General features: G+C 45.7%; 1 protein-coding gene across 1 annotated transcript in view; it reads right to left on the bottom strand.

Moving 5' to 3' along the window:
- Positions 1-10,772, bottom strand: part of LOC142502132 (tropomyosin alpha-1 chain-like) — a 218,963-nt gene that overhangs the window by 163,729 nt on the left and 44,462 nt on the right. Inside the window, exon 2 of the mRNA XM_075612991.1 lies at positions 8,806-8,931. Coding sequence (XP_075469106.1) covers positions 8,806-8,931 — 126 coding nt within the window. The remainder of the gene's footprint in view (positions 1-8,805; positions 8,932-10,772) is intronic.

Genomic DNA, 10,772 nt, shown 5'->3' with positions numbered 1-10,772 from the left:
GAGAGTTTGCGTGTCTGCATTCGCAAGAGAAATGTTGCCATTTTTATTGCTTGCAATGTTATGGAAGCAGAATATTGTAATGGATTTGCAGGAGGCAATTAACGGCTGGGGTTGTGTAGGCAGGGCCAGTGCACTGCTTTGCCCGGGGGCCTATAATGCTGTTAAGACAGCACTGTATCTAGAGGAACCATTTCTAACAGGAGAGGCTGTGAGGAGCAGGGATGCTTACAGGCACAGGGGCTGTTAAGAGCATGGCACAGTAGCTCAGTTTTTGCTGTTATTGACCCGCTTCCTTTTCTCTGCAGCCGGGACATTTGAAAGCTTTTAAACTAATTGTCGGAACACTCATCCCCACACTCCTCCTGTGTTGCTCCTCCTTCTCATCCCCACACTCCTCCTGTGTTGCTCCTCCTTCTCATCCCCACACTCCTCCTGTGTTGCTCCTCCTTCTCATCCCCACACTCCTCCTGTGTTGCTCCTCCTTCTCATCCCCACACTCCTCCTGTGTTGCTCCTCCTTCTCATCCCCACACTCCTCCTGTGTTGCTCCTCCTTCTCATCCCCACACTCCTCCTGTGTTGCTCCTCCTTCTCATCCCCACACTCCTCCTGTGTTGCTCCTCCTTCTCATCCCCACACTCCTCCTGTGTTGCTCCCCCTGCTCATCCTCGCACTCCTCCTGTGTTGCTCCTCCTTCTCATCCCCACACTCCTCCTGTGTTGCTCCTCCTTCTCATCCCCACACTCCTCCTGTGTTGCTCCTCCTTCTCATCCCCACACTCCTCCTGTGTTGCTCCTCCTTCTCATCCCCGCATTCCTCCTGTGTTGCTCCCCCTGCTCATCCTCGCACTCCTCCTGTGTTGATCCTCCTTCTCATCCCCGCAATCCTCCTGTGTTGCTCCCCCTGCTCATCCCCACACTCCTCCTGTGCTGCTCCTCCTGCTCTTCCCCCGCACTCCTGTGCTGCTCCTCCCCTACTCCTCCTGTGCTGCTCCTCCCCTACTCCTCCTGTGCTGCTTCTACCCTACTCCTCCTGTGCTGCTCCTCCCTTACTCCTCCTGTGTTGCTCCTCCTGCTCATCCCCACACTCCTCCTGTGCTGCTTCTCCCCGACTCCTCCTGTGCTGCTCCTCCTGCTCATCCCCACACTCCTCCTGTGCTGCTTCTCCCCTACTCCTCCTGTGCTGCTCCTCCCTTACTCCTCCTGTGTTGCTCCTCCTGCTCATCCCCACACTCCTCCTGTGCTGCTCCTCCCTGACTCTTCCTGTGCTGCTCCTCCTGCTCATCCCTGCACTCCTCCTGTGTTTCTCCTACCCGCACTCCTCCTGTGCTGCTCCTCCCCGTACTCCTCCTGTGCTGCTCCTCCTGCTCTTCCCTTGCACTCCTCCTGTGCTGCTCCTCCTGCCCATTCCTGCAGTCCTCTTGTGCTGCTCCTCCTACTCATCCCCGCAGTACTCCTGTGCTGCTCCTCCTGCTCATCCCTGCACTCCTCCTGTGTTACTCCTCCTGTGTTGCTCCTCCCCGCACTCCTCCTGTGCTGCTCCTCCTACTCATCCCTGCACTCCTCCTGTGCTGCTCCTCCTGCTCTTCTCCCGCACTCCTCCTGTGCTGCTCCTCCTGCTAATCCCCGCTCTCCTGTGCTGCTCCTTCTGCTCATCCCCGCACTCCTCCTGTGCTGCTCCTCCTGCTCTTCCCCCGCACTCCTCCTGTGCTGCTCCTCCTGCTCATCCCTGCACTCCTCCTGTGCTGCTCCTCCTGCTCATCCCCACACTCCTACTGTGCTGCTCATCCCTGCCCTCCTCCTGTGCTGCTCCTCCTGCTCTTCCCCCACACTCCTCCTGCTCATCCTGCACTCCCCCTGTGCTGCTCCTCCTGCTCATCCCCGCACTCCTCCTGTGCTGCTCATCCCTGCCCTCCTCCTGTGCTGCTCCTCCTGCTCTTCCCCCCCAGTCCTCCTGCTCATCCTGCACTCCCCCTGTGCTGCTCTCCTGCTCATCCCCGCACTCCTCCTGTGCTTCTCCTCCTGCTCTTCCCCGCACTCCTCCTGTGCTGCTCCTCCTGCTCATCCCCGCACTCCTCCTGTGCTGCTCCTCCTGCTCATCCCCGCACTCCTTTGCTGCTCCTCATGCTCATCCCCGCAATTCAGGTGCTAGACTCCTTTTTGTACTTATAGTGGCCAAAAGCCATATTAGCTACATTCGGCTAACAGGGCTATTCATCATTCATCATTCATCTTCTTCTTTAATCTTCTGCCACCTCAAAGACTTCTGGTCTTCTGTGAGGGCCTTGGTCTTTTATAGTGGCTAGGGTCATTGCAGAAGATGATTCATAGGGACACATGGCACAGCAACAAGTCATATTGCTTGCTATACCATGTGCTTCTCTCTATTTTTTTATGACATAAGGGATTTTGCCAACCAAGATCACTGTGGTTGGCAAAATCCATGATGTTTCAACCATCCAGCCTTGGATAAATGTTATGAGTTTTTTTTAATGATTGGGCATTGTCCCTTTTTGGGGATTGGTCCAGTGAGCTCCCATTGAGAGGGCGTAGGTAGCCAGAGTGACAATCAATGGGTTTGTGTTTAAAATGTATTTATTAATAATGGCTGACAATTGTATTATTTTTTTTACTTATAGTGGCCAAAAGCTACATTTGGGTGATAGATATTTGTCATCTAGGGGACAATATAAGGAGCTTTCAAAATAACTATTCATCCCACGGGCAGTACTAAGGACTCGAGGCCATCCCTTAAGGTTGGAGGAAAGGAAATTTCACCAGCAACAAAGGAAAGGGTTCTAGACAGTAAGGGCAGTTAAAATGTGGAATTCATTACCCATGGAGACTGATGGCAGATACAATAGATTTGTTCAAAAAAAATTGGACATCTTTTTAGATGGGAAAGGTATACAGGGATATACCAAATAAGTATACAGGATGTGGAAGGATGTGGATCCAGGGATTTATCCGATTGCCAATTCTTGGAGTCAGGAAGGAATTAATTTTTCCCCTTAATGGGGTTTTTTGTTTGCCTTCCTCTGGATCAATAAGTAAGTATAGATATAGGATAAAGTATCTGTTGTCTAAATTTAGCATAGGTTGAACTTGATGGACCTATGTCTTTTTTCAACCTCATCTACTATGTAACTATGTAACTATGTAACTATGTATATATGTATATGTCTCGACAACAGCGGTGTGGGGGGGGGGTATGTTTATTGGGGGTTTGGAGTAAAAGGGGGTGAGTGTTGGGGGTAGTTGTCACAGGGAGAGTGGTTACTAATGACTTGGGTAACCAAGAGGGGGAGGTAGTATAGTTTTAATAATATTAACCCCTCTGACTGTGGTGTACCCTGGTACAAGGGGTTAATGTGGTTTCTTCCATAGTGTTATGGAATCATTTATATGAAAATCCCCCCACTTTGTTATTGCTATTATCTTTGTTTTACATGGAGGTTTTTGGACTTTAATGCATTATTTTTTTACATTAATATTTTTTCAGTATATTTACTCTTTATACTTTTTTTAATTGAGCTGTTATATTTGATTGCTGTGAGTTTCAGAAGTGCTACTTCTAAAAGACAATACAATATAAACACATTGAAAAATTGAGAATATACTGTATTGGAGTGCTAGACCAGTCCATCTTTAATAGGGAGAGATCCTGTAGGGGTAATCAGCAGCTGGACAGAAGCTGTGATCTCATGAAAATAATTTTACTACAGCCTAATTGTGGCAAAACAATAAAAAGTCTATACCGTATATCACAAAGATAGGATAACAAAGACAGTCTATGGTCCTTCAGGAAACTTTATCCTGACTGTTAGCTTCACAGCCTTTACTTCCAGTTACATGATTTGCAAAGTACAAAGCAGTAGTACAGCAGTCAGAACTAGCTCAGGCAAAGACAGTCTGTAATTAAGAAGGAACAGGGTGTATTTCCCTTTCACAGACCTCTCTGAGTCCATGTATCTTAATTATTATATATTATAAATGTCTGATTTCCTATTCCTTAAGGCAGGGGTGAGCAAACTTTTTATGCCGAATCCCCCTTTTTATCCATGAAATATCTCGGGCCCCACCTGCCTGATGTAATCAAAATCACATGGAGAAACAAAAACCTTTATTAAACGGTATACAATGTAAATACAAAGATGTCTAAATACTTACATATTTCAAGAGCTCGCGTTTTGCAAAATTAGGCTGCGTCCACGTTGCCTCTGAGAGCGGTGACATCACCAACTTTCCAAGCATGAGCACAGGGGGTCCTGCATAATTTTGCAAGCGCGAGCGGGGAAGTGTTTTCACTTTTTTTAAAAATTATTTCTATACATTCATAGTATGATTGATATAGTGGCAGCCGACCCTTTCACTTGCAGGGGAGCAGGGGATCGCAGTGAAGCAGGTTGCCAGCGGAAGAGAGCAGCAACACAGCGCTATTGCAGGGCAGACATCGGAAGGAGGGGCGTTTGACATCACAGAGCTCGGGTGTGCTCCTCCCCCATACCTCCGAAGCCCCGCGAGTGCGCACACACACACCATCACGTGGCTATCACCTGCACTATCCTGTTCACCCGCCCGCGCACATCTTCGGCTGGCTGCCCGCGCACAGCTTTTTCGTCTTCCGGCCGCGTACCCAGGTTTCGCACACGCGCCCCCCTAAATAATCTTGCGCCCCCCCCTGTTTTTGCACCGCTGCATTCAATCACAAAACACAATCACAACACACACAACCAACACACACACTCAATCAAACCACACAGACAGCCAACAGACACAACAAACACACAATCACAACCAACACAGACACAACATCAACACACGCAGCACACAACACACAACACACACACAATCACAACACACACACAATCACAACAATCTGACACAACCAACAGACACAATACACAACACATACTCAATCACAACCAACACAAACAACACACACACACACAGTACACACAACACATACTCAATCACAACCAACAGACAAAACACCACACACAATCACAACACACACACTACATACACAATCACAACACACACACTCAATCACAACCAACACAGACACAACACCCACTCAATCACAACACACACACAATCACAGACAAGACACACTCAATCACAACCAAAACAAACACAACACCCACTCAATCACAACACAGAGACACAATCAAACCACACACACAGACAGCCAACAGACACAACAAACACACAATCACAACCAACACAGACACAACATCAACACACGCAGCACACACAACACACAGCACACACACTCAATCACAACCAACACAGACACAACACCCACACAATCACAACACACACACACACACACACACACACACACACACAGCACACACAACACATATAATCACAACCAACACAGACACAACACCCACACAATCACAACACACACACACACACACACACACACACACACAACACACTCAATCACAACCAACACAGACACAACACCACACACAATCACAACACAGTATCACAACACACACACACACTACACACACAATCACAACACACACACTCAATCACAACCAACACAGAAACAGCACACACTCAGAAGACCCACACAAACAACACACACTCAATCACAACACACACACAATCACAGACAAGACACACTCAATCACAACCAACACAGACACAACACCCACTCAATCACAACACAGTATCACAACACACACACACACTACACACACAATCACAACACACACACTCAATCACAACCAACACAGAAACAGCACACACTCAGAAGACCCACACAAACAACACACACTCAATCACAACACACACACAATCACAGACAAGACACACTCAATCACAACCAACACAGACACAACACCCACTCAATCACAACACAGAGACACAATCACAACACACACACAGACACAACCAATACACACAACACACTCAATCACAACCAACACAGACACGCTCAATCACAACACCCCCACACACAGCACACACAATTCACAACCAACACAGACACAAAAAACACACAGCACACACTCAATCACAACCAACACAGACACACACACACTCAATCACAACACCCACACAACACACACTCAATCACAACACCCACACACACAATCACAACCAACACACACACTCAATCACAACACACACAACACACACTCAATCACAACTAACACAGACACAACACCACACACAATCACAACACACACACACTACACACACAATCACAACACACACACTCAATCACAACCAGCACAGACACGACACACACACTCAATCACAACACACACACACACAATAACAACCAACACAACACACACACTCAATCACAACACACACACACAACACACACTCAATCACAACCGACACAGACACAACACCACACACAATCACAACACACAATCACAACACACTACACACACAATTAATCACAACCAGCACAGACACGACACACACACTCAAAACACCCACACAAACAGCACACACAATCACAACCAACACAACACACACTCAATCACAACACACAACATACACACACAATCACAACACACACAATCACAGACAAGATACACTCAATCACAACCAACACAGACAACACCCACACACACACCGCACACATACTCAAATCACAACACACACAGACAACATTCATATCACAACCAACACAGACACAACACACACACACAACACTCAATCACAACACCCACTCAATCACAACACACACACAGACACAACCAACAGAATCAGCACACTCAATCACAACCAACACAGACACAACACACACACACACTAAATCACAACACCCACACACACAGCACACACAATCACAACCAACACAGACACAATACACACACACACACTCAATCACAACTAACACAGACACAACACCTACACACACAGCAGACACTCAATCACAACCAACACAGACACAACACCCACACACAGCACACACTCAATCACAACCAACACAGACAACACACACACACTCAATCACAACACCCACACACAGCACACACTCAATCACAACCAACACAGCACACACACACACACACACACTCAATTAATCACAACCAACACAGACACAACACACACACTCAATCACAACCAACACAGACAACACACACACACTCAATCACAACACCCACACACAGCACACACTCAATCACAATCAACACAGCACACACACACACACACTCAATCACAACACGGACACAACAAACACAATCACAGACAAGACACACTCAATCACAACCAACACAGACAACATCCACACACACACAGCACACACATTCAATCACAACACACTCATATCACAACACACACTCATATCACAACCAACACAGATAGACACACACACACACACTTTCACCTTGGGGGGGGGGAGTACTAAGCCTGCTCCGTGTGCTGCTGAAAACTGGGGCGTGTAACAGACAAGAGGAGGAGGGCTTGTCTGTGTGCAGGGAAGGCCCCACCCCCACAGCAAGGCCCCGCCCCCACAGCAAGGCCCCGCCCCCACAGCAGGCAGGCAGCACAGAGAAGCAACAGCACGTAGCTTTGCCGCCCGTGCACAGCTCTGCCTGCCTCCAGGTTTCCCCGCACGCAGTCTGCGCCCCCCTAAATAATCATGCGCCTCCCAGTTTACGCACCGCTGCCTTAGGCCACGGCCCCTGTACCTTCTACAGTGCACGCCAAGCGTTTAAGCTCTGCCCCCCCAGTCAGTCCGGTCCCGGTTACTACCCTGTCGCGCACATTTCCCCAGCGGTGCGCGACAGTTTTTCACTGAGACAGGGGAATTTGAGCTCAGAGTTTGCGACTGAGACGTGGCCACGCCCCCGCCGGCGGTTCAGCTAATGAGGGCGAACCAGCCGCATGAGGTCATGGCCACGCCCCTGAAAAAACCCCACCACGCTCCCTCTCTCCGATGACCGCAGTGCAGCGCTGTGCATGCGCTTCCCCCCCACCGGGCTTGCGTGCTCCAGTGCTGACTGTGACCGCAGCCTTAAGGGTTTTTCTTCACAATTTTTTTGTAGGGGGTCATTTATCAAAATGTTACGACTGCAAAAAAACATTCCATTTGAATCCAATGGAATTATGTTCTTTGATAAATCTGGTGCAGTGCTTTTGTATTAGTTTGTTCTGGTTTTGCAGCCAAGAGACTGATAAATAACCTTTATAGTTGGGTGACCTTATTCGTGAGTTAGACAAGTTTGCATAAATAATCCTTTCACTGCTTTTTTTGTCAGTGGTACTTCATACGATAACAAAGCATTGTTTCTTAGGTCCCCTTTGCATTATAGTTAAACCTAAAATGAACTGAAAAAAAATCAGACTCAAATATTTAAGGAGTTAAACCTTTGTAAGATGGTGCTTGACTTCTGAATATTTGATTAGAAAGAAAAAAGCACTCAGCCGCTTACATGCCCTAATGACATCCACTTAATATCACAAGGCCCCGCACTCATTCACCAAACAACAGGCCTTTTTTGCACGTTTACAAGGGCAGATGAAGTTCACCATTCCACAGGTGCAGGCCCTCCTCTTCCTTTTACATCACCACTGTAATGTCGTGACCATGCGATCACGAATTGTGGGAGTGTTTGTGGCACTGAAAGAGTTAACCTCCCAATTCAATACTCAAAAATATCACAATTCATTTTGTTATATGTATTATCCAGAAAGAATTATGTGACAGACTCCAATATGCACAATTTGGTTTATCTGCTTATTATGGAACATAAATTAATTTACTTCTCGAGTTTTATCTCTGACATATGAACGTTCACAATATATTCACTCATTGGGAAGACTTACATCAGTTGCCTTCTTATCAGCTTGTTCCAGTTTCTCCTGAGCATCCTTCAGTGCTTCAGAGTATTTATCTAATTCATCTTCTGTTCCTTTCAGCTTCTTCTGAAGTGCCACAAGCTCATCCTCTACCTGATGACACAAGGGATACAGTTATACCTTTAACATTAAAGGGCAGTTCCTCCTACTTTTTTTTTTGTTTTGTATAACTTGATCTACATAACTGCACCAAATTTTATCAAAGCAAAAAAATCCATTGCTTCCCATGGATATTTTGTTTAAATCAAGTGCAGTTTTTTTGTCCAGTTTTACCCCTATTTTGCAGCTGGGAGACTTTTGATACATAATTCACCTGGTGGCCTACTGTATGTACCAAGATAATATTTTAAGATGGGCAACGCAAAGCATAACGGATTTGTCAATAATCTAATTTATTTTAAGCTAGAAACATCACAACATCACAACTTCAGTTCACTTGATAAAGATCACAAGGTCGAAACGTTGTGATGTTTCTGGCTTAAAATAAATGAGATTATTGACAAATCCGTTGTGCTTTGCATTGCCCATCTTCATGTACTGTACTGCTGGAGTTTCTGCAGCTTCCACTCACGCGCAGGAGCACCACTAACTTATTACTTTCATTTACCAATTTTGTATGGTGTGCAGCATCTACCTTATTCCAAGATAATATTTAAACATTTCTGTGCATCGAAAGTTTAGCTGTAATAAGTAGTACATACATATGTAAAATGTGCGTCGTATGTATGATGGTTTTTTATGTGACGTCATACATATAGCAGTTTTATGAATTCACACCTGCATGCTGCAGCATGCTCCTTTGTAATATATAACATAAGCAGTGCGCTTAACTCTAATTTATGTTTCAATGCAATAATTACTTGTAATTGTTGTCATAATTGTATGCGGCTAATCTATTGCATTAGAGAATATTTAACCACTAGCCGGGTGGGCACAAAAATAGGTGTGAACATTAATTAATTATGTAAAATGTAGTATGTGTTTTTTTTAAATTGCTATGGCAGGGTAAAGCTATAGACACGCCCCTAAACACACTGTTTTTCCACATTGTAAATATCTTGATGATGCTAGAGGTCGGTGCATTAGAAGAATCTTTACAAATGCCGAATGGTGGTCGCACAAGGTACTCTGTTCGCCTATCCCTACTCCAATCCATCCAAAATGCATATACCTCACTCACCGCTCCACTACCGCTGCTCCACTCCGCATATCCCCACACTGGATTCCCATAGCTCTAGAATTCAATTTAAAACCCTAGTAATGACTTATAAAAATCTCAACAATGCTGCCCCCTTTACATCTCAGCCCTCATCCTCAAATAAACAACAAAAGGTGATACAGTACCTGCACTGCCTCAGTGGAGAAATAGATGGGTGCACAAGGGGGAAAGATACACAATAGAAAACAGATGGTATCTCACACCTCCAGATGGAGGGAGAGATAACATAGACCCCGGTTATATGCACACTAAAAACCTATAGGTAATGGTTTAAATCGATGTGTAAGACCCTAATGAGTGGAGCCTTGATACTGAAAGGGAAAAATAGAACCCTTCAAACTGATAGATGAATAATTGTAAAAATAAAAACAATGGTATGATTTCATAACATGATACAATAAACACGGTGTAGCAAAGAAATAAAAAGCGTTCACATCAGTGAGCAACAGCAAATGCACATCGGTGAGCAACAGCAAATGACTGTACCAGCTGATCAATGGGTTATACGGTCAGCTGCAGAGAGAACACCTCGAGGGTCTGGCACAGGGTGTCATGTACAGTAAGTTATGTGGTCCTCAGTAAACAGCATCAAAAAACTGTACCAGATACAATGCCTCACAGTTTGGTTAGCACTGGTACTATGTTTAATGCAAAAAACTGCACGTGGCAGAAATCAGAATATAAGTGGCAATAAATGTGGAATAGTTCTCTGACC

The sequence above is a fragment of the Ascaphus truei genome, chromosome 8 (genome assembly GCF_040206685.1).
Source record: "Ascaphus truei isolate aAscTru1 chromosome 8, aAscTru1.hap1, whole genome shotgun sequence".
Lineage (NCBI taxonomy): Eukaryota > Metazoa > Chordata > Amphibia > Anura > Ascaphidae > Ascaphus > Ascaphus truei.
The sequence above is the reverse complement of the archived record's forward strand: the minus strand, read 5'-3'. Positions and strand labels throughout refer to the sequence as shown.